The sequence below is a fragment of the Corvus moneduloides genome, chromosome 4 (assembly GCF_009650955.1).
Source record: "Corvus moneduloides isolate bCorMon1 chromosome 4, bCorMon1.pri, whole genome shotgun sequence".
NCBI lineage: Eukaryota > Metazoa > Chordata > Aves > Passeriformes > Corvidae > Corvus > Corvus moneduloides.
In genome coordinates this window covers 74461973-74486082 of record NC_045479.1, presented here as the reverse complement: position 1 = coordinate 74486082, position 24110 = coordinate 74461973, and the positions used below count along the sequence as shown (strand labels likewise).

Here is a 24110-nt window from a genome sequence, read left to right as displayed (position 1 = left end):
GGGGCTGAGCCCCCCCATCCGTGGGGCTGGATTCCCTCTATGAGGCTGAGCCCCCCAAGCCCCAGGGGCAGGACTCCCACAGGCCTCACATCCCCCCACACCCCACATCCCCCCACCCAGTTCCCCCCACTCCCCTCCTCAGGGCGCCCCCGGCTGAACCCTTCTGGCTCAGGCGGGGGGGGGCTCCCCCAGATCCCGGTTTAGGGGGAAACAGGGAATTAGGGTCCGTCCCCCTCGGCCCATCAGGGGGTGAACAGGTTTATTGAGTTCCAACCGATCTGAATCCCTTCAATCAGCCCGAGGAGAAAATCGAGGAATAAACCTGGAGGAGGTGAAAAATCCGTGTCCGGAGTTGTCAAAGGGTCCCAAATCCTCATGGATGGGCAGGGGGTGTTAGGAGAGGGGCTGCTGTGGGGCTGGGTGGCTGCACCAGAGGTGAGGTTGCACCACAGGCTTTCCCAGTATTCCAAACATCACTTACGCTGTCCCGAATCATCCCTGGCGTCCCACATCACTCCCAGATCACCCCCAGCATTCCCAGATTCCCAAGGCCCGCATGGGGGCATATTCCCAACCCACTGACCCCTGGATTTAGGGAGGAGAGGAAAGGAGGAGGAATAGAGAGAGGAGGAGATGGGAGGAACCGGTCAGCCCTTGGAAACCTTTGGGAAAGGACCTAAGGGAAAATCTGGGCATTTGGAAATGGCCGGGCCTGATTCCTTGCAGCTCCGGTGGCTGCAGGGGGATGAACAACACAGAAGAGAGAAAACCTTGGGAATTGTCCCAGAGCGGGGTGGGATGGTGGGATGAGCCCCCCCCCAGAGGTTTGGGGGGTTCAAGGCACTTGGAGCGGGGCGGGGGGAAGGGTCTTGCCCAGATCCCAGGGGGCGGCGATGGGCGAGGAGGGTCCGACCGCCCTGGGGCCACCTCCGGGTCACTCCCCCGGTCCTGCTGCTGCTCCGACGGTTTTTGGGGTTTTCTTGGGTTTGAATTTTCATTTCAATGTTCACTTTTTATTCCAATTTCACATCAACGTTTCCATTTAATTCAATTTCACTTCTTCGGTTCCAATTCTATTTCAATTTCGATTTTCATTTCAATGTTTAATTCCAATTCCATTTTTAATTCAAATTTCAGTCCAATTAAAATTCCAATTTTAATTTCAATTTCAACTTTAATTCCAATTTTAATTTTAATTCCAATTCCAATTCTAATTTTTATTCCAACGGCAATTCCAATCCCAATCCCTCTGTGAATTTCCCATTCCCCCCCAGGCCCCCGGGCCCCGCAGCCCTGGGCAGCCCCATCGCTGCCCCCGCGCCAGGGGAGCTGTTTCCACACGTGGTAAAACCAAAACATACAAAAATAACCCAAAAGTCATTAAAACCCGGGGAAAACCCACAACAAGACAAGCCCCAAGTGCCGGGGGAGTGTGGCTTTCCCGAGCCCCATCCCCGGGAGCCGGGATGGGGTTTCTCCGCGGCAGGAACAGCCTCGGCGAGGGACGGAGCCCATAAATAGGTGTCGGTGTCGAGCCTAGAACTCGTCGTGCCGCACCAGCGCCTCCCCGAAGTCCGTGGCCTGGCTGCCCACGAACAGGTCCGACTTGTCCACGATCTCCTCCCGCGTCAGCTTCCCGTCCTGCAGGGAACGCCACATCCCGCTATTTCCCCATCCTGCCATTTCCCCACTCCTCCCATCCCGCTGCCGATATCCCACTGGCCCACCTTGTCCTGGTCAGACTCATAGACGAGGTGCCGGGCTTCGGCCTCGGCGTGGTCATAGTCTGAGGGCAGGATCCAATCCTTGGTCTCCTCCTTGTCCATCTTCCCATCCCGGTTCTTGTCCCGGAATTCCACAAACTGTTCCCGCTCTGTCTTCACCCACTCGGGCTCATCAGCGTCACCGTCCTGGCTGTACATGTCACCTGTGGGGAGAGCAGGATCAGGATCAGCCCTATGGCCCCCACCCCATCCCAAAGATTGACCCAAAGCCTTGAGCTCCCTAAATCCATCCCCAAAATCCAAAAGCACCATCTGGGTCATGATTTCACCCGAAAATCCTCAATGGAGGCATGGGGGCAGGTGGAAGTTGAGAGAGAGAAGAACATTCTGTGAGGGGGAGGGCTGGGAAGGACACAGCAGCAGCGGCTCCCACTGGACGGGGACACTGAGAGGATTTGGAGAGCACGTGGAGCTCCAGTGTCTCACCGATGTACTCCTCCAGGTCAATGAAACCGTCGCCATTCTTGTCAATGTCCTCCATGGTTTCCTGCAAGAAGATGGTGGTGTGAGCCGAGCCCAGAGCAATTCCGGCCCCTCAGTGACCACCCGCCACCAGAGCTTCCCAAAATGCCTCTGTGCTGGCCCCACCTGCACAACAATGTCCTTCATGTAGTCGTACTCCTCAGGGTGCAGGAAGGCCGTGAACTCCTCCTTGGTGGCTGCCAGGTCCCCATCCTTGTCGGCCATCTTGAAGCGCCGCTCATCCCGCACCATCATCTGTTTGTAGTTGAAGCCGTCGTCAGGGTCCGGATCATCTGGGAGGGAGCACAGGGAGCACCCAGGTCAGCTTGGGCAGGGGAAGGACCATGGCACCCATCAACCCAACCCCACACAACCTCAAACCAACCTCAACCCAACTCAACATTCTCAATTCAACCTCAACTCAAACTCAACCTCCTCTACTGAACCTCAACTTCCTCACAACTTCAACCTCAGGACAACCTTAATCTCCTCAACCCAACCTCAACCTCCTCAACCCAACCTCAACCTCCTCAACCCAACCTCAACCTTTACCCCGACCCAACCTCCTCCACTCAACCTCCTCCACACAACCTTCTCCATCCTCAGCTTCCTCAATGCAACCTCAACATCCTCCACCCAACCTTCTCCATCCTCAGCTTCCTCAATGCAACCTCAACATCCTCCACCCAACCTCAAACTCCTCAACTCAACTTCCTCCATCTCAGCACAACCTCCCAACACTTTGCCAATGAAACCTCAGTTGCAGCCTCCACTTCTCTCCTGTGCCCACTCCCAGGAGGAGGAGGAGCTGTGGAAGCCCTGGGATCATGACATTCCCAGGGAGAGGCCCCAAAAGACAAGGCTCGGGGGGTTTGGCCAGCACGGCCAGAGGCTCAACCTGAGCTATTTTGGGAGGGGAATGTGTAAGGGGATCTCACTCGCTGCCGGGGCGGTGGCAGGGCCAGGAGGCTTCAGCTGGGTGGGATCACGGGGCACGCGTGGCCTCTTGGCATAGCCTTGCCAGCAGCAGGACAGGAGTTCCAGGACACAGGGCCAGCAGTGTCCAGCAGCCTATGGAGAACATGGATGCTGGGGGACACTGCCACGCTCTGGTTAAGTTAAACCTGAGCCAGGCCCAATCTAAAGAAAGGGTCCAAAAGTCCCTGTGTCCCTGCTCTGTTACCTGGGACAAAAGGCAGGCATAGGGAGCCCTGGATTAAGGAGCTCTGGAGCAGCCCTGGGGCCATTAAATATCCAAAGATTGTGACTTGAGGCAGCTCTAGGGCAGAATGAACCCCAAATTCCTCATTCTGTTCCCAAGGTTTTGCCTTGAGAAGCAGCATAGCCCTGAACAAGGAAACCTTCAGGACCAATTCCTTAATTGCTGTTGGGCTAATTAATGGGTTTGATGGGGGAGTGGTGGGAGGCAGGTGGGTTAGAAAGGGTTAAACCCTCCCAACGCCCCCAAAGTCACTTCCTGTCTTGGTCCCTGGGCTGGGAGAGGTTTGGGGGAGCAGATGGAGGGGAAGGAGACAGAGTTGGGGAATTGCTCAGAGTATGGCAGCAAAGCCACAAGCTCAACCCAATGTCTTGTCTCCTGGGACAAACATTCCTGGTTTTGGATCCTACCATGGGACTGAGGAATTAACAAAAATAGGAATGATGATGATGATAATTTCTGATTTTGAAGGGAGTTTCAAAGGAATTTCCAGTCTCAGATGAAGCTCTTGGACATTTATCACTTGATATTCCCTGCTTCCCAGGATTCCCCCCAGCAGAACCCCACACTGCTCCGTGACACTTCTGGGGGCCACCCAGTGACTCATCCTGGCATGTAATTAATTAATTAATAAAACCGGTCCCAGCACCTCATTTTGCTGACAAAACACCACATTCTGGACCCTCCAGAGCAGCCAAGGGCGATGCCTGGCCCCATGCATCCCTTGGCCACTGCTCAACACACAGAAGGCACTTCCAGAGGCATTCCAGCCCCATTCTGGCCAGGAAGGGGAGCGAGGAGAAGAGAGAGGAACACTTCAGCAGCAAGGAGCTGTGGAAAAGTAATTCCTGCCGAGAGGAGCCAGAGCCAGAGCGTGAGGCAGGATCCTCCCGGCACTCCGTAAGGATACAAGTATGTGGGAGCAGCACGAGTCGAGGCTCCATCGGGGCCTGCCAAGGGCACTCGGCCTCCAGCACTGCTCCAGGTTTGGAATCGGCCGTGCCGGGGGCTGGGCACTCCCACTCGCTGCTCTGACTGTGGGAAGGAACTTCTCCTTAAGCTCATCAAGGGGATTCCATTAATTCAGGGTTTTCTCATTAAGGCTTTTCCTCATGAATGTTCCTATTTTTCCCTATCCAACAGCTGCACGTCCTAAATCCCACCCCAGACTCCTCAGTGCTCAAACCCTTCCCAGGACCTCTCTTTCCCCTTCCAGGCTGGATTTACACAGGCAGATTAGCCCAGACCCCAGAAATCCAGGGAAAAGGGAGGTTTGGGAAGCGCTGCCCCAGCCTGGGGGTGTCACGGGGATTTCCCTGGCCACCAACACAGCAAATCCAGATCCTCCCTGATCCCAAGGGAGATGGATGAGCCTCCTGTGCTGTGCAGCAGTTCCCTCTCTGCACATCCCACGGAGCAGTTTGACTATTTTTGGCAATATTTAGGAAATAAGAGTGGATTCAACACTCCAGAGCTGCAGCTCCTCCACCCGGGCCAGTCTACAGTGCCGGAGGCCAGAGCTGGCACAGGGCTTTAGGGTTTAAGGTTTTAACCCCACAAGAGCTGTTGCTTCCCACACTCCCAGGGATGTCTGAAGCCGTGCCACACTGCTGGCCCAGCACGTGTCCCAACATCTCCGAGTTCTGGGGTCTAACACTGCTCCCAGGATAAAGGAAAGCGATTGAAACCTCTGCTAATGGTTTTTTGTGGGTTCAGGGAAGCAATGGACACACCAAGGTGCTTCCACAGCCGCAGGTCAGTCGGTTCCACCTGCAAGTCCCAAATGCCCCCACAAGCCAGGAATTCCAAAGGGCCAGAAACCCCCATTCCCACATGCCATTAATCCCAAAATCACCTGCATTCAGCCCAGAGCTGCATTTGTCACCGGGAACATCAATAATGCCCAGACGTGGCTGCAGAGGGGAAAAAAGGGATGGGTGGGGCTGTAAACATGCCCTTTGGGGGATTTCCATGTATTTTGGGTTCTTTTCCTTAGATTTCTCTTTGTTAATGCCACCAGGAGATAAATCTGGAGAGTTTTGTAGGTTTTAAAGTGTGAGATCTCGGGGACATCTGCTCCAGCTGGCCCCATGTATACCAAGGCCATGCCCTACATCATATTCCTGTGCTTATCCCAGGGGAAAAATCCATCTCGGGTCAGCCAAACACCTGCCACCGCCGCTCCACACTCCCAACCACAGACTTCCTCTGGGCCTCCTTAATCCAGGCCCCAAACTCCCCCTCTGGATCCATGTCCATCCCACTGACTGTCATGCTACAAGCCCATCCTGATCCACCTCCACCCCACCAGCCCTCGCACTCTAAAGCAGAGCAGGACGTCCCAACTGCTGGCTCCAGGAAAGGCTCATCCCAAGAGCCAGGACCTACCCAGGATATATCCATAGGTGGCATTTTTATACTCCTCCCAGGAAACCAGCCCGTCCTCATTGAGGTCATGGCCCTTCCACTGGCGCTCCACGTCCTCGTAAATCCAGCGCTTTTGGGCAAACTTGATCCAGGCCTTGAGCTCCTCCACTGTCACGAACCCGTCTCCATCCTCATCTATTTTCCCTACAATCTTCCTGTGGGAAACGCAGAGAAATCCAGCAAAAGTTAAGAAGAATGAGGGGTTAGCAGGGAGGGAATGGGAAGGGGCAGAGGGGGTTAGTCGAGGTTGTTACAGACTTTGGGAATTCAAGTATTTGGAGTTCATCCTTAAAACCAACAATATGGTTCAGTTGCCAAAGCTTCAGCTCAGACATGAAAATTGCTGGCTCAGCCATTTTTGGACTACTCAGGTTTTGGTTTCTTCAGAAATTATCAGTTTTAGGGAAAAAATTCTTTTCTAGCCCCTGGGAAAGACCTATCCATGCGTCCTTTGACCAAGACAGCACCAGGTGATGAGCATGGACCCATATTTATATTAAAAATGGGAATATTGGCTCTGCCTCCCCTGGTGATGCCAGGAGAAAGTTGAGGTGGTTATAGAATTTGCAAATTCAACCATTTGAAGAGTTTATCTTTAAAACCAACATTTGAGTTAGCTGCTGAAAAACTGGGTCAGCTGCCAAAACGCTGTCCCGGACGCAGAAAACATTGGCTCAGACATGGAAATCAGCAGCTTGGCCACTCTTGAACCACTCAGGCTTTGGTTTCTTCAGGAATTACAAATTTTAGAGGAAAATCTTCCCTGTTAAATCTTAGGAATCCATCTGTGTGTCCTCCCACCTCGATGGCGCCGGGCGAGGAGCACGGATGCACATTTCTGCTAAACCCGGAAAGTTTGGCTCTGCAGTAGGAGCTGGAGCAGCCCAAGCCCAGCCCAAGCCCAGCCCAAGCCCAGTGGAGCAGAGGAGCCCTGGAGCAGCCCTGGAGCAGCCGGGCCTGTCCCACGTCCCACCCGCTGCCCGGGGGAGCAACCGGAGCAGCCCCAGTGCCGCAGCGGCCGCGTGCCTCCGTTATTTTTAGCAGCAGCTGTAGGAAAAGCCGGCAGGAATGCAGGATCCAGGGGCAGATGGAGCCGGGGGGTGGGGGCTGTTTGATCCACAGCGCTCCACAGGGCTCGCTCCCCGGAGCAGACGCAGCTCTGTGCGGGGAAAGTTTCGGGCTCCTTGGATGAAAATCAGGGGTAACGGTCCCAAAATCCTTTGCCTGGTGAAGCAGGATCCTGGTTTTTTCCTTTAATATGAAGGTTTAACAGAAAACCCGTTCAGGAATCCTGAGCTCCAGCCTGGGTATTTGAGGAATTTTAGAAGACAGGTGGAAAACATGGAATTTTTAAATTTTAAATCACCACTAGGACTATTAATTCCAAAAATATTGGTGCAAAGGAAAACCCGGACACCGGAGCCACCCATGCTCACAGCCAGGTTTCCGTGTTTCAGAATTGCCTTGGTCAAGGACAATCAGGAATTCCTCCGTGGCACAAAGGATGTTCCTGGCAATGAGAAACTGGAGAGAGACTGGAAGAAAATGGGGAAAAATGTGAAATTTAGTTCTGACTAATTTTCGGAGGTGCCAGAGTGGGGGCAGTGAGCAGGGCTTGGAGACCTGAGCAGTTTTATAGAGAAATACATAAAATAAATATGTAAGTATCAAAACCAGCTCATCAGTAGTGCCCAAAGTTATGCATAAATATGTAGATTATTATATAAATATTTCAGAATTTTATATATCAATATGCAAAGCATCCCTTCCAATATTCCTGATCAAACGGAGAAATATGAAAAAATCACATAAATACTAAACATTTGTCCATGTAAATATATAAACCACAGATAAATCTGTCAAATTCTTCCTATTTCAGGGAAATAATTCCATGTTTCCTTCTCCCAAGAAGGTAACACCACCGGCAAAGGGAGTCATTGGGGAAAACCCCTGGAATGGAGGACCAGAGCCGGCAGGGGTTGATGGCCAAAGCAGTTTTTCCAGGGCAGTTACCAGGGGGTTAATTAGGGAACAGCTTCCCAGGCAAGTCAAACCCTCTCCAACCCTTGCCGGGCACTCAGGAAGCTCCCAAACCTCCTCCCCACCCTGGTCCCGCGCCCGGGGCCGGCACCAGCTGCTCCCGGCTGCTTTCCCAGGGCAGGAGCCACCGAATCCTCACATTTTCCCAAACCCCCATTCTGCCCCCCCGCAAGGGAGGGCAGCAGATGCTCGGGAAGGGCCGGCAGCTGCTCGCCGTTCCCACTCCCTGATCCAAGCGGATCCGCGTGCCCAGGGCCGCTGCCAGGGAACGGCACTGCCGCCGGCACTAAACAAGGTACAGCCCGGGCATTGTTCCCAAATCCCCGACGGCCCAAAAGGCAGGGAGGTGAGCAGAGCTGCGTGGAAAGCACTTGGAAAGCCGGAGGCGGAGCTCTCGCAGAAAAACAGGCCCTTCCTGCAGCACAATCCCGTTAAAGCACACAATTTATAGAATCAGACCGTGATAACGAGTTTATCAAAGCAATTCCAGCTCGGGATAGCAGGAACTGGCCTCAGCGGATAAAGCTGCGGCTGGTTTGTGCGGAGGGCGGAAAATCTCGGCTGGAAAGTCGGCGCGGGCGGGCGCTGCCGGCGTTCCGGGAGATAACTCGGCAGAACAATGGGATTGAGCCGTGACCGAGCCTGGGCAGCGGGAACGCGGCGGGGGAGGGTGGCCGGGGCTGAGCGCTGAGCTTCCCCCGGCATCTGACGCTGCTCCAGGGGGGTCGAGGGATTCGCTCTGATTTTGCCAGAAGGCAAAAAGCCTCCTGGATCCTATATTTTGAGAGTTTACAGAGCAAGCAGGGCCTGGCTCCAAGGGATCATGGGGTTCTCCAGTTGAAATAGTCCCTGGAGGGTGGAAATTCCCTCCGGCCCACCAAGTGTTGGGGGAGAGGCCAGCATCTCCTTCCCACTGGGAGCCTGGACGATCCATAGGGATGGATGGAACGTGGCACTCCCTGCCCTGCACATCCCGCTGTATCTGTGGGACTTGGCTCACTCTGAAAGTTCCCTCAGCACCCACATGTGGTTGAGCTTTTCTTTCCCATCAAGGAGCACCATTCCCCAAAAACAGCCCAAAATTCACCGTGGGCTGCGGTAGGTGCTGCTCTGGCAACAGCAAGGTTGGGATGCTTGGCTGAAAAAACTAGGTCTGACTAAAAAAGGGGAGATTTAGGTGGGGTATTGGGAAGGAATTCTTGGCTGGGAGGGTGGGCAGGCCCTGGCACAGGGTGCCCAGAGCAGCTGGGGCTGCCCCTGGATCCCTGGCAGTGCCCAAGGCCAGGCTGGACATTGGGGCTGGGAGCAGCCTGGGACAGTGGGAGGTGTCCCTGCCCATGACAGTGGGTAGCACTGGATGGGCTTTAAGGTCCCTTCCCAGCTAAATCATTCCAAGAAAATCCAGCCAAAGGCACCCAGTTCCAAGGTGATTGGAGCCCAGCATCCTGAGGAGTGTCCAGAGCTGCCCAGGGAGCCTCCGCTTCCCCAGTTCCCCCCACCCCACCCTGCTGGAGGCTGCAGTTCCCAGGTTTGAGCCACCCGGAGCCCCAGAACAACTGCAGCAGCAGCTGCTGCGGGGGCACCCAGCCCTGCTCCGCTCCCGGGAATGATCCCAGGGCCAGGCCGGGGGGGCCCGGGGGAGGCACAGCCAGATCCCAGGGGAGGCGCAGCCATCCTGGATCTGAGGGGAGACACAGCGCATCCTGGGTCCCAGCCGAGGCCCAGCCCCACGCTGGAGGGGGAATCTCCATGCAGGGTCTGTTTACCCAGCTCCCAACCAGCTCCTTCCAGCCAAGAAATACCCGTGATCCCAGGGGCTCTAGTGGTACCCGGAGAACACAGAGTGCGCGCGTCACAGCCCAGCCCCCCATTGTCTGCTCCGGAGTTTTGGGGAATGCCTGGCACTGGGAATGGCTCCAGGTGACTTCCTGGGGAATGCCTGGCACTGGGAAGTGAATTCCTAGGCTGGGAGCGGGGTCTCCTGCAGGGGGAACGGTGCACGTGCCACCATCCCCACCGGTGCTGCTCCCTGTGTCCCCGCTCCCTGTGCCCGGAGCTCTCTCTGGGAAGGGTCGGGATGCTCTCCTTACCCCAGGCGCTCCTTGCTCTCCTCCGGTGTGAGCTGGTCGAAGCTCTTGGCCTCGTCGGCGCCCAGGAAGGCGTCGTGGTCGTAGTCGAAGCTCTGGGCATCGTCGTGTTCGCGGGCACTGAGCGGGGCCTCGCGCACCACGCGCTCCTTGCGCTCCGTGGGCTTGGCGGAGCCGCACAGCGCCCACACGCTCAGGCACAGCAGGAGCCGCGGGAACAGCATCGTGCTGGGCCTGTGGGGACAGGGACACCGCGATGGGCCGGACCCGCCGGCACGGGCACCGGGCGGCACGGGCAGCGACAGCATTAGGGCGTGCTGTCAGGGAAAAACGGGGATTAGGGCAAATTATCTGGGGAAAATAGGGATTAGGGCATGTTATTGGGGAAAAACCAGTTCAGTAGTAATACTGATTATGGGAGCAAAAATGATGAATTGATCCAGATGATCTGGACAAAATGATAAATATGGATTGTCTGGGCAAAGACAATGAACTAATGCAGATTGTCTGGGAAAATGGGGAATTAGTGCAGATTATGTGGGCACAAATGACTAAAAAATGCAAATTATCTGGGAAAGTGATGAATTCCTGACTATTCTCAGGGCAAATTGACTAATTGATCCCAATTATCAGGGCACTGTAATGAACTGATATGGGTTATCTGGGCAAAAATGATTCCCTGACACGGATTATCAGGGCACAGGGATTAATTAACACAGATTATCAAGGCACAGGGATCAATGGATGTGGATTATCAGGGCACAGTGACTAATTGACACAGATTATCAGGGCACTGGGATTAATTAACACAGATTATCAGGGCACAGGGATTAATGGTTGTGGATTATCAAGGAACGGGGATTAATTAACACAGATTATCAGGGCACAGGGACCTTCAAGCCCCCGGTGCACGTGGGCAACATCCCGTTTCCCCCGGAGCTGCTCCCAACCCCATCCCAGAGCCCCTCAGAGTGGCAACTGTGGCTGGGAAGGGATCCAGGGGTGGGGAAAGGGATCCTGGCGGGAAGGGAGGAAGTGGATCCAGATGGGAGGAATGTGAAGGACGTGCGGCACAGGCCCCCTCTGCTCTCCCTCCTCCCAACATTCCCTCCCCAAGCCCTTGTGCCGCCTCCTCCCAACGCCTCCGGACACTCCTCCAGACCCGATGTGGGTGGAATCCTCCCCCACCAACCCGATCCCCCCGCACTGGAACTCACCTAATCCAACCACCCAAATGTGCCTGGGATCGATGGCAGCTCTGGAAGGATTCCAGAGGCTGATCCCTTTAAATCCCAACTGAAATTCAGGTGTTCCCCACCCTTGTCACTGAGATCCCAACTTAGATTCCATCATAGATCCAGGTGTTCCCCATCCTGATCTCTTTAAACTTCAGTCCAGGTATTCCTCCTCCTGATGTATTTAGCATTAAATTTTAATCAAGATATTTCTGTTCTTTAACTCTTTCACTCCAAATTTGATCCAGATACTCACCATCCAGAGCTCTTCAACGCAAATTTAATTCAAGATATTCCCCATCCTTATTGCTTTAATCTAAATTTAAACCCAAGATATTCCCCATCCTTACCCCTTTCAATTTACATCCAGGTCCTCCCCACCCAGAGCTCTTAAACATAAAAGTAAACCAGGTATTCCCATTCCTTAGCACTTTAAATCTGTGGTTTAAAATCCAGGTATTCCCCTTTAACCTGAACTCAGACCAAGGAATTCTGCCCTGGGAGTGACCCAGGAATGACCTGGGACTGCTCCCACGTCAAACCAAGACAGTGGTGGCCAGACATGGGGGAAAGAACATGGAAAAGCCCTTTCCTTCCTTTTTTTTTGAATAAGGATCTATCGGACCATTCAGAAAACCCACAAATTTCAATTCCTTGGAAGTGAAGTGGGGAAGGAGGAGGTATGGAGAAGGGATTTGGGCTATAAAGAGTAAAAGTCACTTTTTTAGTGTTTCTGGAGAGGAAAAACATTCCAGGAGGGAAAGCCAATTCGAGGTGTAAGTGGAGCTCTGGATATCCATGTGCTGAGGACCTTACTCCTGCTCACTGTGGGCACATCCCAGTGCCCGGGGCCTGCCCGGCCTCATGCTGATGCCAAGATCAGCCCAGCCTGGAGCACAGGGCGACCTGGAACAGGTCAAACACCCCGATTTTATCTCCCAGTGTCCACACAGAGCCTGGGAGGCACTTGGAAGTGATTAAAGAGGGACAATCCAACCTCCAACCGGATCCGGGCACAGGGCCGGGAGCTGCTGCGGGAAAGGTGCTCAGAGAGACCAAAACCCACGAACCAACTGTGATCCGTAAACAATCACCCAAAAAAAACTGGCAGCACCAGCAGCTTCTGCTGACCAGCGGGATGGGCCCCCGGATTTTCTGCAGAGATCCCAATCTGAGGAAAAGGCAGAGCCCCTCTCCTCACAGGAGGAGCCACTGGCAGCAGATCCCTTTTCTCCTGAATAAAGGGTTGAACTGTGGGGAAGTCGGGAACAGGAAACAGTAGTGGGAAGATGTGGGGGTCAGAATGGGGGTCCAGACCCTCAGCTGGGGAGGAACTGAGGATTCCAGCGGAGCTAGGTGGGATTCTGATGGAGGACCTTGAGATTGCAAGGATATTGATGGAGAAACTTGGGATTCCAGGTGGGTTTGCTGTAACATTGATGGTGAAACCCAGAATTTCCATTGGGTTTGCTGGGATACTGACAGAGGAACTCGGAATTCTGCACTGGGCTTAGAACTGTGGTGACATTTAGAGAAAACTGATGGGAAGAAGCCCCTCTGGACGCACATTTCCAGTCTGGGAGGCCAATAGGATCCTATAAAACCCCTCATAGGCAACACAATTTGTTCAGGTTTGTGTATCAGCCTCTGTTTTGGCTTTTTACCAATGGGATCAATCCAATGGGATTGATCCCATTGGAGCAGCCAGGGAACAATTAACTGGGACCCCAAGGTGCCACCCCAGGGGCACAGCGAGGGTGAGGGGTGCGGGTTCAGGGAATTCCGGCCCTGAGAAAGATTTATGGATGCGGGGGAGACACTGGGAGCCAAAACCCGGCGTAGAAACGGGCTGGTCCTGCCCCAAACCAGCCCCAAAGTTTTGGGGTCACTGATGGCTGCGGGAGAGGATCACGGATTTGGGGTGACACCTCCTCGGCCCAGAGTCCCCGCGCAGGGCAGCACCGGGGATCCCACAGCCCGTTATCTTGGTGTCCCGGGGGTCTCACAGCCCCTTATCCCGGGGGTCCTACAGCCCGTTATCCCGGCGGATGCCCCGGGGAACTCCATGGATCCCCGCGGGCCGGTCCCGCCCGGGTCGCGAGATGCGGACGAGGCTCCATCCCCGGGACCGGCGGTCCCCGCCGGCCCAGCCCACCCGCCCTGGGCCCGGTGCACGGGCCGCCCTGGGACTCAGCATCGCACAGCAGGACTGGCCGCAAAACTCGCGGACGCGGCGGCGCCGCCGCTCCCGCCCGTTCCCATGGAGACCGGGCCCGGCGCTGCCGCCGTCGCGTTACCGCCACACCGCAGCGGCCCCGCAGAGCCGCTCCCACCACCTCCCGGGGCCCCAAGCCCCGGCCCCGACCCCCATGCCGGCGCCCACCCCGATCCCGTCCCGTCCCGTCCCGTCCCTCACCGTCCCCGCCGCCGCCGCCGCCGCTCCGCGCACCGGAAGTCGGCGCCGCGCCACGCCGCACAGCCCCCCGCGCGCCCTCCCCGCCAACCAATCACAGGAAGGCCACGCCTCCCCCTCTGCGCCGCTCCGCGTTTCGATTGGTCTCCTCTGCCGCCACTCCGCCCCTTTGCCCGCCTCAGTCCCGCCCCCGCTCGCTCCTCCGGCCCTGCTCCCTCCGGCCCCGCCCCCTGCCGGGAATGCGGACGCTGATTGGCTGGAATGCGCCACGTCCTCAGGCGCGCGCCGGCCGCCGACCCCGCCCACCGGGGCGCCCCGCGCCGCACTGCGCACGCGCCTGCCAGGTGGGCAGAGTCACGTGTGTGGAAAAGGCGGGAAAGTCGAGGCGGCGGCGGGCTTGGGGAGGGCTGTGCCCCTGCCCTGGTCATTCCTTGGTCACTCCCTGGTCATTCCCGGCCTTTCCCAGCCGGCTGGTGTGGCCCAGCTGAGTGGCCGGGCTGCCACGGAGCCGCAGAATCAGTTACACTTGCCCAGTGACAGAGTCCCCTGGGTCGGACCCACAGGGATCATGGATCCAGCTCTTGGCCCTACACAGACATCCCAAAGTACGGAAAGTCACGCTACGAAAAGCCAGTGTCCACGAAGGAGACAGAGGAACCCTGCAACTTTATTTGAATAAAGGGAGAGAGTCCACTGGGGCACACACCTGCGGGGTTTTCTCTGTCGAGGTTTCGGAGGGCGCAGTCTCCTTTTATCCCAAACTCCCGGCTGCATGTTGCTCTTTTCCTTTCCTTTCCCTGTTGCTGAGGTACCAGGAAGGTGCAGCCTTCCCGAACCGCCTACCACATATTCTCCCTTAAACACGTCAGTTTTCCCCCAAAGTTCAGAAGTTCAGGCTTGTGCAGACGCTTGTCTAAGCTGTCTGGGCTCTGTAAGGAGCCTGCTGCTTGAAGTTGGTAGAGACATTAAGACCCATTTCAAAGATGTTAACACTCATACCCTCACCTATGGAATTGTTTGTAAAGACATTAGCACACATCTCTCCTATCACCAACAATCCCCCCTGGGCATCCCTGGCAGCGCTGTCCCAACGCTCCTGGAGCTCTGGCAGCCTCGGGGCCGTGCCCATTCCCTGGGGAGCCTGGGCAGTGCCCAGCACCCTCTGGGGAAGAGCCTTTCCCTGATCTCCAACCTGACCCTGCCCTGACACAGCTCCAGTCATTCTCTGTGTCCTGCGGTGTTTATCCAACTGGGCTGGGCACTTTGTCCTGAAAGATCTGGGGAGAGACAGAGCTGAAATGTCTCAAACTTCAAGAAAGATATTAAGGGTCTGGAGCCCCAGGAGCGGCTGAGGGAGCTGGAAAGGGGCTCAGGCTGGAGCAAAGGAGGCTCAGGGGGGACCTTGTGGCTCTGCACAAGTCCCTGACAGGAGGGGGCAGCCGGGGGGGGTCGGGCTCTGCTGCCAGGGAACAGGGACAGGAGAGAGGGAACGGCCTCAGGCTGGGCCAGGGGAGGGGCAGGGTGGGCATCAGCAGGAATTTCCCCATGGAAAGGGTGCTCAGGCCTTGGCAGGGGCTGCCCAGGGAGCTTTGGAGTGCCCATGCCTGGAGGTTTCCAAGGAAGGGCTGGACATGGCACTGAGGGCTCTGGGCTGGGGCCAAGGTGGGGATGGGGCAGAGCTTGGACTCGATGGTCTTGGGGTCTTTTCCAAGCTCAGTGATTCTGGGATTCTGGGAAAACTTTACTGAGATCCAAAGTGATTTTTTCTGGCTTCCCTGGATCAGCTCAGGGGTACCTTGTGGTACAAGGTAAAGAGGTTTGGCAATCAGGATGTTCTCTGGTGATCCCATGGCTGCAGCCTTCTCAATAACTCCCAGAGGAATCTATTCCAAGATTGTGCAGGGCACCAAAGGGATACCAGCAGGCCTGGAGCTTGCAGGTTGTGCTTTTGGCCCGTCTTGAAAACTGGGACAACTTTTGCCTGCTGCCAACTGATTTTGGTTGGAAAATCCTCCGTGACCATTGAGTTTCCCCAGCGCTGCCAAGGCCACCACTGCCCATGTCCCCAAGTGCCACATCCACACAGCTTTGAAATCCCTCCAGGGATGGGGACTCCACCCTGCCCTGGGCAGCTGTGCCAGTGCTTTCCAGGAGGAATTTCCCCAATATCCAACCCGAGCCGTTCCCTCTCCTCCTGTCCCTGTTCCCTGGCAGCAGAGCCCGACCCCCCCCGGCTGCCCCCTCCTGTCAGGGACTTGTGCAGAGCCACAAGGTCCCCCCTGAGCCTCCTTTGCTCCAGCCTGAGCCCCTTTCCAGCTCCCTCAGCTGCTCCTGGGGCTCCAGCCCCTTCCCAGCTCCGTTCCCTGCCCTGGACACGCCCCAGCCCCTCTCTCTCCATGCAGGTCCCAGCCACACTCCAGACGTGCCCCAAGCCATGACCACATCGATCCCAAAATAGTTCCAGGGCTCCTCGTCCGAAGTGACGGCCTGGCTATAAATACACCTCGCTCTGGTGTGTGAGGCCATGCTGCTTTAGCGGCTCCCTTGGACAAGGTGTGATCCCATCGGCAGGGAATGTCTCCCAGGACCCAAATCCCGGTTTACGGGCTCCCAGCAGCATCAGGCTCTATTTAACCCGCGCTGCCTCCGCACCGTGACACATCAGCCGACGCCACGGGCTGAGGTCAGCGCCGATCCCGCTGGATGATCCCTGCGGAGACACGCGCGGCCACGTCTGCCCAACTCCCCGCAGAGTCACTGAGGAGAAACCGGCGCTTCCAGGGCCGTGATTCATCCCATCCTGCAGAAATGCCTAAATTAGGGCAGCAGGAGCATCCTGGGGCTGCAGCTCTCCCACTCCAAGGGAGCTGTGCCGGGGCAGAGGCTCCCAGCAGATATTTACAGTCAATGAGATAATTCCCACCCTCGGCCTCGCCGGGAGCCGTGCCAGAACTGACACTCGGACACGGCCCCACAGTGAAGTCACGGGCTGAAAAAGCTCAGCCCAGAATTCCTTGGAAAACCTCCCACTGCGTTTTTCCCCTCGTTAATCTCCCTTGGTGCTGGAATTGCATGGTTTTGAGAGAAAAATGACCCCAGATATGGGGAACAGGCACTGAAAGCATGATGTTTTTATCTTATTAATAAAATGAGTCTCAGCAGGGTTGAGATGGTTTTTTGAACAAAAGTTGGCTCAGGAAGGTTGAAATGTTTCACTTTTTATTAAAATGTGAGTTAAGAGGGTTTAGATGGGTTTTTAAAATAAAAAAATGGTTTGAGGGTCATTGAGTTTTGGGGTTTTTTTAAATAAAAATGCTTGGGAGGTTGAAATGTGAGGGGTCTTTTTGAATAAAAGATGGTTTGGAGTTGGGCTTCTTTGTGGTTTTTAGATTTTAATGTTTGTGGTTGTGAGCTTATCTTTACATCGGTGGAGTAAAAGTCTGGATGACTCCAGACTTCTTCCTTTCTAAGGAATCCCAGAGAATCCTCAGCTGGAAGGGCCCCTGAGGCTCATCTCATGTGAAACAGGAAATAAGAGCTCCAAGGAAAACCAGGAGCAGCCTGGCTTGCCCCAGGTCCTGCCCATGCCAGCGGTTCCAGCCTGGGACCTGCTCCCCTTCCCAGGAGGCTGGGAATCCTCCCGGGCACAGGGGGATCTGGACCTGAAGGGATCCCGTGCGTGGATCTACAGGACACGGAGCGATCCCAGCAGAGGCCTCGGAGGGTAATGGAGCAAAGGCTGGATCCTGGGAGCAGGCCCTGCTCCCCCTCTGCAGGGGTGGGAACTCATCCCAGGCACGGAGGGACCCGGACACAGAGGAATCCCACATCGGCAGGACACGGAGGGCTCGGGGAGCAACAGGCTTGGAGTGGACACTCGTGCTCAATCCCAGGGACATGAAGCAGCTCCCGGCCTGGAGTCCTGGGCATGGTCCAACAATGCCGACCAAAACCTGGAGGGGTTTTTCCTGAGGGGAATTTGAGGCTCTTTCTGTGTTATTCCCCTTTTGGAGGAGCTGAAGGACCTCCGAACTCCAAGTCCCTCATGAACCCCCTTTTCTGCACGTCTCAGACCATTCCCATTGTTTCTTTTTTCAGTTCTTGCAGTTTCTCAGTCTTTCGAAGCCATTGACACGTTGCAGCTGGATCCTCTTCTCTCCCAGTACTTCGCATAAGGCAAAACCCACTCCCAATCCCCGTTTTCTTCCTCACCTCCTCAGTCCCACTGGTTTTGCCCAAACTGTGAACATTTAGGGGTTTCTCTGCTCAGACAGCACTGACAGACAACATTTCCCTTCCCCAATGGTCTTGTCCCACTCCCAACTGTCGGTGAGACCAGCTACCAAACTGGGTAAAAATTCTGATTTTCACACACTTCCCAGCTGGATATTTATTAATGGGACCTTCAGACACTTCCAAGTCCCAGAATTTAGGAAAGCATGTTATTTATTAACCAGCTTTTTGGCTGCAGCCGTGTTTGCCTCATTGTCACACACCCTGGCCAGCAAAGCTCCAGGGAGGATGGCCTCGGGATTTGGGCAAAAGAGAGGGAATTTTATTGGTCTGTGGGTGTTATTGATCCCCTCCCGCCCACTGCAGGGCCCCAGACACAGATTCCACGCTGGCTTTGCCTCTGTGAATTCCCAGAGAAACTCCTGGAGGAAGATCTGGGGTGGTCTGGGAAGAGACAAAACCCAAGGGATATGAGAACAGCCCCTGGAGGTCCCAGACCATCCTCTGTGAGGAGAGGACGGAAAACCTGTGCTTGAAATGTGGGAAAAAGAGGCTATATGGAAATGTTTTAGAAATCCAGGAGCAGGGCAGAGCCATCCGGGCACGTCTGGGTGGAGGATGAGGGTGTGGATAGTCTGAGTCCAGCACGTGGACCTGCAGTGGGGGAATTTGGGTGGGAAGGATGGAGAACCAGGGACGAAGAACCTGGGATGCAGAACCTCCATCAGGAGGCCGCTTGGGAGGTGCCTCCCAATGGGAAAGGCTGACTCATGCTCTGCTTCGGTTTACCTCAGCCCATGGGAAGGAAGATAGTGTCAAGAAACCAGACCATGAGCCTTTCCTGGCTTCTTCCAATGGCTCATTCCCAGTCCATCCCAATGCTCTTGTGCCTTGCGACCCTCTGTGGGACCCGCTGGGGGCACAGGCAGGGCATTCCCTCACAGCCCCAGTCCCACAGCCGCACCCCAGAGCGGAGCCCCGCGGCAGGGCTGGGCCCAATCCCATAAAACCCGGAGCCAGGCCCTGGACCCCGCCTGGTGCTGCCTGTGCACTGGTCCCTGGGCTGGCACCGCCGTGGCCCTTCGGGGACGGGCAGCGCCTCTGAACGGCCTCACGCTCCACCAGCGGGGCCGCGCCGTCACCGGGAAAAGCCCAAACGCCGCTGCCAAATCCAAGCAGAACAAACCCGGCCGGGCTCGGGTGGCTGCCCCCGCGCTGGTTTGGAGGGGTGGCGTGAGGGAGGAGGAGAATCCCAAGGCCAGGGGAGTTCAGGAGCAAGGCGGCTGTGGGAGGATGGATGAGCCGAGGAATGCCCCGGCTAATCCTGCTGCCCGCCGCCGGCTATTTAGGGAAGAACCAAGGAGACCGCGCTCAGCTCCTGGCTCCCCTCCCGGTCCAGCTGGCTGAATCCCGCCCCGACACCCCCTCCTCCCTCTGCTCCGGGCCAGCCCTCGGCTCCGCTCCCCCGGAGCGGGCTGGGGACCACGGTGGACCCGTCCCGCGGGCACAGCGCCCTCGGCACGGCTGGAACGGCCCTCGAGGGCCCGGAGAGGCGAATCGCCGCTCCTCGGGCCGCCCTGCGTGTGCCGGGGCCGCGGGAGCCGGGGATGAGCCCTGCGAGCCGTGATCTCAGGGAGCAGCAATGCGAGGGCGCTGCCAGCCCGGCTGCCGGCAGCGCCAGCCCAGAAATGTCCTTGTCCCAGCACGGCGCTGTCCCCGGCGCTGCCAGCGCACGGGTCACCCACCATTGTCCTGCCAGCCCCGGGACACCGCCACCGGCCCCGGCCCCCATCAGCCCCGGGCGCGGGGGTACCCGAGCGGCGGCCGCGGCAGGAGCGGCTCCGGTCACGCTCGGGTGAATTTTGAGGAAGAAAAGAGGTTTTTGCACCTGCTGAGTTGGCGGCCCAGACCTCCCGCTCCCCCCTTTGCACCCCAAAATCCCGTGGGTTTCTGCACCTCCGAGCCCTCACTGCCAGGACACACTCGCGTTGGAGCTACAACACGAATTCCAAGCGGCTGTCCCGCCGCGGTTTGGAACTGCCGGGATCCCGCGGCGGGATGGGGCTGTGGGGGAGGCGGCAGCTCCCAGCTCCGGGGTGCCGCCAGAGAGGGCTCCGGGGGTTTCCTCCGCCCTCCTCTCCCGCTGCAGGATGACGGATGGAGGTCAAAGATGACGCCATCAGCCTCTCCTCATCCTGGGCGTTGAATTTTCCCAGCTCTCTCCATCTGCCGGACCTTTGATTGGGAGAGCTTCAGCCAAAAAGGAGAAACTGAACCATGGAATTCCTGGTTCCGGAGCAGCAGAATTTAATTAAAACCACTTAAATCATTAAAGTGATTTGCCAACTAAATCAACACAATGAGAAACCTCCCATCAATTCTGCCCCTCCCTCGGGTTTGTTTCCTCAGGAAAAGGTCATGGGAGCAGTGGCTGGGCCGGGCCTGCACCCCAGCAAGGGTGGAAGTATCCAGGGACAACCGTGTGTCCCCAATGTCCTGTGGTGCTCCAGGACCCTGCGTGTGGCTGTCCTGGCACGGTGCCTTTGCTGCAGGATGTCCTGGATTCGATCCCTGTGACCGGGTCCTGTTTGTGTCCATGTGCGGCCCTGCCTGTCCCAGAGCACCAGGCTGCTTCCTGCTGCCTGGCAGGTTTCAAAGCTCATCCTGCGCTGCCCTTGGTCACCCGACCCCAGAGAACTCCTCTTTGCTGGCTCCCAGCTCCCTGCCCCTCAGCGCCCAAGGGAACATCCCGTCACGGCTCCATGAACTCAGCACCCCCCAAATAGCCCGGCGAGCCTGGCCCCCAGCAGGAGAGCTCCGGCCCCGGCTCTGGCCGGTGGATGATCTTACAGCCTGGGAAGCTCCAAACATGCTGCTCCTGCCCATAAAAAGCAAAGGGCTTTGGGCATGGAATCATCGGGAACACAGGGATTGCGCCAGCCAGGGGAAGTGTTCCCAGGAGGCAGCGCTGTTGGAGAGGCAAAAGGGCAGAGGGAGCTGGGGCTAGGGGTGGGGGGAGCCCCAAAACACGGCTCAGTCCTGGTCCTGACCCCTCCAAGGGTTTGTAAAACACACCCAGAGCTTTGCTGCCGCCATTCGGCTCCTTGGCCACCTCATCCTGATGGGAATATGTGACCCAAGTTATGACAGCTGGTGGGTGGTCAGTAGCTCTGACTGAGGAAGCTGTGACCAGTCTGAAGAGATGGTCCCAAAAGGAATCGCCTTCCCGAGGCCTGGTGTCTGCCCTCAGCTGCTGGCAGGAGGGCCCGTGCAGAGACTGTCAGCTCTTTAGTGATATCAGCTCGTGATTCCAGCTCAGCTCTGCAGGGCAGCCTCCAGGCCAGACCAGGGAGAGACGAGAGGCTCGTGTAGCTGTTCCGCACAAGGCAGCTTTATTGGTCTGGCGAAGGGGAGCCAGGGACAGGCTTCTCTCTGCCCTCGCAGGGGCAGAGGGCTGGCTTTATAGGGATACAGGGGGTGGGTGTCAGAGGATAAAGGCCAATGGGTTACAAAGGATCTGCATGGGGTCTCCCAGAGGATTCTGGGTCTGTCTTCTTCTCACCGTAAATGAAAGTGGCTCCCTTTCCAGGGAGTCTTGCTGGGAGATTGAGCACTCTCCTTATCTCAGCAGATGTCCCTCCAGGGCAGGGTGGGCATACCCCACACCAAATCATGCACCAGAAGCAGTTGTTAGGAACACAGAAGTGGTTATTCTGTTGTATTGTAATCCCTATTTTTCGATTGCCCCCAAATCCCAGTCTATCCCATACCACCAGCTATGGAGACCATTCCAGAGTGCTGGGGAGCCGGCAGAAGCCGTCCCCTCCCGGCAGTGCTTGAGGCTCTGGGCACCTCAGCAGTGGAGCCCGCCTGGCTGCAAGAGACCGCACAGGGAAGTCCTCTCAGTGAGAAGCCAAGTTTTCCAGGCAGGAAGAGGAAAAACACCCCACTGGAGCAATGGTCCAATGGATAAAACTGGAATTTAATTAAGTTAAGGAGATGTTTGCAAAACTAGAAGATCCAAACCCCCCTCCCAGCAACACCATGTGCTGCCCCCTGCCCGGACACGTGTGGAGACAACGGTCCCTCCGGAGCCCCCTGGACCCCTTCCGCAGCTCCCAGGAATTCATCTTCCTGATCTTCTTTGGCCACCCACAGCCTGTCCTCATCCACCGCCGTCCCCAGGGCCAGCCCGCAGGTCTGGGCGCAGGTGGATTTCCACCAGCCGGACAGCGCGGAGCAGCACGGCCAGCTGGGAGCACACCCGGGCCACCACGTCCAGGACAGGATCCGTCAGGTCCCGGATGCCACCCAGCACCTTCAGCAGGAAGAGCAGGAGTGGCTGCAGGAGGCTGTGAAACGCCGCCGCCAGCAAGGGCTTCAGGACATGGTCGCCAATGGCTGTCAGGACACCGACCACCAGCGCCTGGATTTGGGATGAAATCCTGAGTTTGAGGGATATTTGCCAGGAGTCACCAAAAATGGGCTGAGGCACAAAAATTCCACTAGGGGAGGGGAAATGTGCGACAGTGGGAAATGGAAGTTCCTTCTCCCAGTACTGAAGGACTTTGACATCCTCAGCAGCTGCTCCGGCCGTGGCTCTGCAGGAACAGGGCGGCTCACCTGGACCACGGCCTCGCCAAGGAAGCGGATCAGCTCCACGAGGAAGAGGCTGAACACGCTGACCAGGCACCGCGGGATGGCAAAGAATTCCCGCAGCTTCCGCTGAATCGTCCACTCGGAGCTGCCGTGGAGTAAAAGGAATGTCAGACCAGAGAGCTGACCCGCTGAGGGGATGGATCTCCATCCCAGAGCGGAGCCGGCACCCCAGGCAGTTCCTTGGCAGCACATCCCAGCTCTACAGCCACCAAATTAGGGATGAGAAAGCGCTGGAGGCGTGTTTCCACATGCTCTCCCTGTACGGCCCAAACCCGCCTGAAGTAGCCCCAAAACCCAGTCCATCGGGATGGGACCCAGAGCAGCGGCTGGCCGGGAGCCCGGGAAGCAACAGCCCAGTTCCAGGGAATCCCGTCCAACACCAGCCGGGAGCAGCTCCGGTGTGGGCAGTGCTGAGGCTCCCTCTCATGGCCACCACCACGAGGTGATCCGGGAGATCTACTCCGGTTTCTCTTTCCAGAAAAATACCAAGGGAAGAGGGGGAATTGTGCCCGGCTGGGAGGAAACTCCAGCCCACCGGAGCACCAGCGTGCCCGGGAATGCGACAGCAGCAGTGCCGGTTTGGGGGAGAAGGAGCGACCGCAGGATAATCCAAACCCTGAGGTTTTCCCCCATTTTGTCCGCATGACCAAACTTCCCATTTCCCAGAACCCCAGCCGAGATGCTCGATGCTGGCGCTCTCTCACCCAGGATCCCACTCTGGAGAAACCCCCAGTGAGGCCTGAGCAGATACCAGGGTGGGATCCCTGGGGAAATATCCCTTCAGCATCCCATAACTGGTGGTTTTGGTGCCGTTTCCCATCTGGGATCAGGCCCTGGCCTGCAGCCAGACTTCACACAGGCTGCAGCTGTCCCTTGGGATCAACTGGGATCCTGGGAACAGGATGGACAGGCAAGTGCAGGCAAAGTGGTGGGATAAGCTGCAGAGAAGTGATCCAGCTGGGAATCCACCGGGACCTGCTCCTCTCCGCCGGGGATCCACTGGGCTCTGCTCCTACCCCCCCATTCACAGGGATCTGAGTCTCTTTCCCTGGGAATCCACCGGGATCTGATCTTCTCTTCTCCCAGGAATCCACTGGGATCTGCTCCCCACCACCACCCTGAATACAGTGGGATCTGCTGCTCTCTCCTAATAATCCCCCTGGCACCTGCGCTCCTGCGAGAAAGCCCCGATCCCGTTCCCAGCGGTAGCACCGGGATCGGGGCAAAAAATAACATTAAAACCCTGAAATCCGCAAGTTAAATGAGGCGAGACTGCCCCAAACCCGTCGGGACCCCCGAGTCCCCTCCGTCCCCCCGGGGACAAACCCGCACCCCCGGCCCCCGCGCGGCAGCAGTTACGGGTCCCCTTCCCCGGCGGGCCCCAGGGCAGGGAGGGGTCCCGATACCTCCTTCGGTTCTTCCTCCCGGGGCGGGGCGGGGGCACCGGGGGGGCGCGGGGGGCACCGGGGGGTCTCGGCGTGCGGCGGGGGGCGCCCGGCGCCATGGAGCAGGCCCCGCCCACCGAACAGGCCCCGCCCACGGGTACAGACC

At 57.0% G+C, this 24110-nt stretch overlaps 1 protein-coding gene across 1 annotated transcript; it reads right to left on the bottom strand.

The window, feature by feature from the left end:
• Positions 1-218: 218 nt before the first annotated feature.
• On the bottom strand, positions 219-13719 carry CALU (calumenin). Its single transcript, XM_032106779.1, has 7 exons — positions 13671-13719; positions 10023-10253; positions 5854-6047; positions 2373-2539; positions 2211-2271; positions 1728-1927; positions 219-1641 (listed from the first exon to the last, which is right to left on the bottom strand). The coding sequence occupies exons 2-7, from the start codon at positions 10241-10243 to the stop codon at positions 1537-1539; spliced, it is 948 nt and encodes a 315-aa protein (XP_031962670.1). The 5' UTR covers positions 10244-10253; positions 13671-13719; the 3' UTR covers positions 219-1536.
• Positions 13720-24110: the final 10391 nt, after the last annotated feature.

Bases quoted from the DNA above. Each gene is read 5' to 3' on its own strand.
- CALU (XM_032106779.1), bottom strand. From the start codon at position 10,243: ATGCTGTTCCCGCGGCTCCTGCTGTGCCTGAGCGTGTGGGCGCTGTGC. The intron at 6,048-10,022 runs GTAAGGAGAGCA...CGTTTCCCACAG, and splicing joins GAGAGCAAGGAGCGCCTGGG to GAAGATTGTAGGGAAAATAG. The intron at 2,272-2,372 runs GTGGGGCCAGCA...ATCTTCTTGCAG, and splicing joins TGAAGGACATTGTTGTGCAG to GAAACCATGGAGGACATTGA.